Source organism: Branchiostoma belcheri, unplaced genomic scaffold (genome assembly GCF_001625305.1).
Source record: "Branchiostoma belcheri isolate BF01 breed outbred unplaced genomic scaffold, Haploidv18h27 scaffold96, whole genome shotgun sequence".
Classification (NCBI taxonomy): Eukaryota; Metazoa; Chordata; class Leptocardii; order Amphioxiformes; family Branchiostomatidae; genus Branchiostoma; species Branchiostoma belcheri.
Window position 1 is genome coordinate 36,578 of NW_017804642.1, and position 3,825 is coordinate 40,402.

Genomic DNA, 3,825 nt, shown 5'->3' on the forward strand with positions numbered 1-3,825 from the left:
CTCTCTCTCTCTCTCTCTCTCTCTCTCTCTCTCTCTCTCTCTCTCTCTCTCTCTCTCTATATATATATATATATATATATATATATATATATATATATATATATCTTAAAAGGGCTAACGTCTGTTTGTTGTTTAGTTAACGATTTGGTTTGTGTTAAATTGTATTTTACTCACCATACAGCATAAAAGGAGATCAATCAAATATTAATAATGATTTTTTTGTATTATGACCCCACCCCACTTTTATAAATTTTTAAGCATAAACATGCCGTGCGGCTTCTATGGGTGAAGGCCTTGCTAAGACAGTTTAGCTTGCGAAGTAGAAGCATAGTTCTCTCTAGGCTTTAGCATAGGGGTCTAGTCTCTACGCAGACTACCTACGCTGTCTATATATATATAGGAGAATATTTGCCAGGGGAGTTTGACCGCCTTGTAGGTTTGACTGGCCGCGCATAGGATGTGGAGGTTTTCTGTGTAGTCCACTAGTTGCTATTTGATAGGTGCCAATTGGCCAAGTAACATTTTATTGCACTGCCCGTGGATATCGTGCCAGACGCGCGATGTCAGCTCAACATGTGACAGTAAGTGTCAGAGGTCACGTAAAAATTGAAAATAACGGTCATTACAAGTAGTTTTGTCCAACTAAATCGCCGAAAATTACTCGCAACTCCAACTCAAAATAGTGGGAAAACATTCAGCACGTTAGTGACCGCACGACAACGCAACTATCGAACAATCGTGTTCTTTTATTCCTTTTTTAAAAAAATATTGGAAACTAAACGTCACAGAAATTGATATCCAAACAATGCTGTCTACATCTATCTTAACGTCACAGTTTACTGAATTATGTAGATATTGAAAAACTGAGATTATCAAGGATACGTTTTGATGTCATGCGTAATTTGAACTTTGTACCGAAAAGCCGCCCGTCGGTTCTGGTGCGTCAAACTGCGCGTAAAGCGATTTATGACTTATAAATGATTTCAAAGTGAAAGAAAATGAGGGGATTAGTTTTATTGCCTTTTATTGCCTTTCATCGCACAGACTTCCACAGGTCTACGGAGGGAAAAAAACTACCTCCCCACGGCCGGACTCTCTTGGCCAATTTTACTTTTTTTGCCGAATTGTACGATCATAATTGGTTTCAGTTGTGGTGCAAGTTTTTGTATTGAAAGTGGAAAAATGTAAAACTTGATGTGCAACACATCGGTACACCCTGATCTTGACATAGCTGTGTGCAAAGTTTTGGCGGAGTTCACGTCGGAATTGAGCTACCGATACAATCCACTTAGACGGCACTCTAAAGGTACTCTAGCACGGCCCTGGACAATGCACGTAGAGAGCGCCAAGGTCTCTATGGGAGCGCGATGACAGCGCCATGGGAGCATCACTAAAGCTACCTACATACCAAAAATCACGACCATCCGTCAACCGGTTCTTGAGTTATCCTCTTTTGAATATTTCAAAGAAATGGCCCTGTAGTTCCTGAACAAGCCGCTAGGGTGCCCAAATCCACGTCACTTCTTCCCAAGCACAAGACCTACCTATCATTTAAATTTCGTAACCTTAGTATGTCTAGATCACGAGATCTCAAAACCGAAGTTCAGCTTAAGTACCATAAGTAGTTGCTAGGGGGCCCAAAATCAAATCATTTGGAAGTCTCACCAAGACCTACCCACCTATCAAATATAAAGTCAATCCATGGAAGCCTTCTAAAGTTATCGTGTTGACAAACAAACACACACACACACACACACACACACACACACACACACACACACACACACACACACACACACACACACACACGAACACACACACGAACACACACACACACGAATGCCTCTCAAAACTTAACCTTCTTGGCGAAGGTAAACATCGCGACCTCAGCGCTCTCACGGCGCTCCATCTGCACTCTGGCCAATTCCAGGTGGAAGAGAGAGCGCAGAGAGAGCGATGTCTAAGTGGAATTGCGGCATATATATTAAGTGGAATGGGAGCCTTAGTGAGTGTTCTTGTAAAGCTGAGTTATAGACATTGCAAGACTGAACAAGGCTTATCTTGCATGTCCTTTTCTGGACCCTCTCAATCGACTCTGATTCAATCCGGAGTGCCATACTTGGAAGCGTACTCTAGTACTAAACCGATATACACTAATACAAGATCATAAAAGTCCGGCTATTCCTTATTTACAGACAGTCTTTAGTATTGTCTCATTGCCCATTTGTAGTGTGGGGTTTTAGCTGGCAGTTACAAGCCCTAGTTTTACAAATTCGAAGTATATACTGGTTTATCTGACTCTCTGTAAGCACCACAATTACGTGCCGCAATTCAGACGCCAAAGCATTAAAGCTGTTAGACCATTTCAAGTTGCATATACAGATACAAGACACTTTAATGGAATAACATTAAAATCATGTAGGGCTAATCAGACAGGGCTTATCTGAGTGTTGGAACTCAAACATTGCATTGATTTTTAAATTGTAGGTAGACTTGTCTTCATTATTTGGCTTGTATTTGTCATTTTGCATGGTTTCATTTCATTACTTGGGCTTTGCAAGCTATCATAGAAAAATATTTAAATCATTTGAAAACCAACCAGTCTGCAAATCTGTTCCTGTCTTTTAGCTTGCTAGTCTAGAGTTTTAGACATTTTTATCCTTATTTCTTTTGCAACAAAGAAGCTCTTTTTCAAAACTGTCTTTCTCTCTGTTACCTTTCCTCTGTTCTCCCTCTCCTCGTCCTAGCTCCTTCCTCCTCTTTCCCCCTGTATCTCTATCCTCCCACTCTCTTTATCTCTCTCTCCCTCACCCCCTTCTCTCGCACCCTGTCTCTCGCCCTTTCTCCTCCTTTCTCTTCCTCTTTCCCCTTTCTTTCCTACTCCCTTTCCCCCCTCTCATCCCCCTCTTAGCCTTTCTCCCCCCCCCCATTGAGGCGGCTACATCAGTTATGGCGGTGACCTCATCGTCAATGTTTTACGTACGTCTTTTACTTTATTGCGTTAAAAATAACTCGAGAGGCCACATCCCAAAATCGCACACAAACTCCATTTTAGACGTTCGTTGAACAGTATCCATTAATAGGAAAGGAACCCTTTGTATAATCCAACATTAGTAAGTCTGCATGGCTGTTTGGTAACAACCGATCCGAGTAATACTACATAAACACACAATAAAACATCTTAGCTTTTAAAAAATAAGAATAAGATGTCTTACCTGCCGTGAAGACAGTGAGAAGTATCACCACCAGGGTGGGAACAAGCTTCATGGTCGCCTTATTTCCCAACCCTAGCCTTGGTAGTTTAAGAGGGAATGAGAAAAGTTTGAAGTTCTCTAACAAAGTTTTAAGCGATCTGGGCCTGTTGTCCTTCTCTGCTAATCTAACCAGGAGGAAATTTGAACAAGAGAAAATTGTCAGCAGTTTTTGTTCAAACAGTCTGTCAGTAAAAGTTGTTTATGAGGGACTCGTCTCTCCGCGTTGGGTAAGTCAATAAATATAACTAAATTTCATCATGCGAACACAATTCATCAAAAATGTTAGATTGAAATTTGGTGTCGTAAAGAATTAATTACAATGTGGCTATATTTTTGAAGCACTGTCTTAGCTAAATGATTTGAATGTGCCAGGTTAACAGCCCAACGTATATTAACACCTTCCCGGACTGATTAATCTGTACACCTGGGGTCCGCGTGGACCCCAGAACAGTTTTTTGCTAATTTTTAGAAATTATCAACATACTACCAGCTCAATTGTTTTGCAAACTGATGTGGGAACCTCTGTGTCCACATTACATACAAAAATCATACATTTAAAACTTTTTCTATT

The 3,825-nt window shown here is 40.7% G+C and overlaps 1 protein-coding gene across 1 annotated transcript in view; it reads right to left on the reverse strand.

Annotated features, from left to right (window-relative positions):
• The window catches only part of LOC109461809, an 11,121-nt gene extending 7,778 nt beyond the window's left edge, over positions 1 to 3,343 (reverse strand). The window contains exon 1 of the mRNA XM_019758255.1: positions 3,216 to 3,343. Within this exon, the coding sequence (XP_019613814.1) occupies positions 3,216 to 3,267 (52 nt within the window). The 5' untranslated portion in view covers positions 3,268 to 3,343. The remainder of the gene's footprint in view (positions 1 to 3,215) is intronic.
• Positions 3,344 to 3,825: the final 482 nt, after the last annotated feature.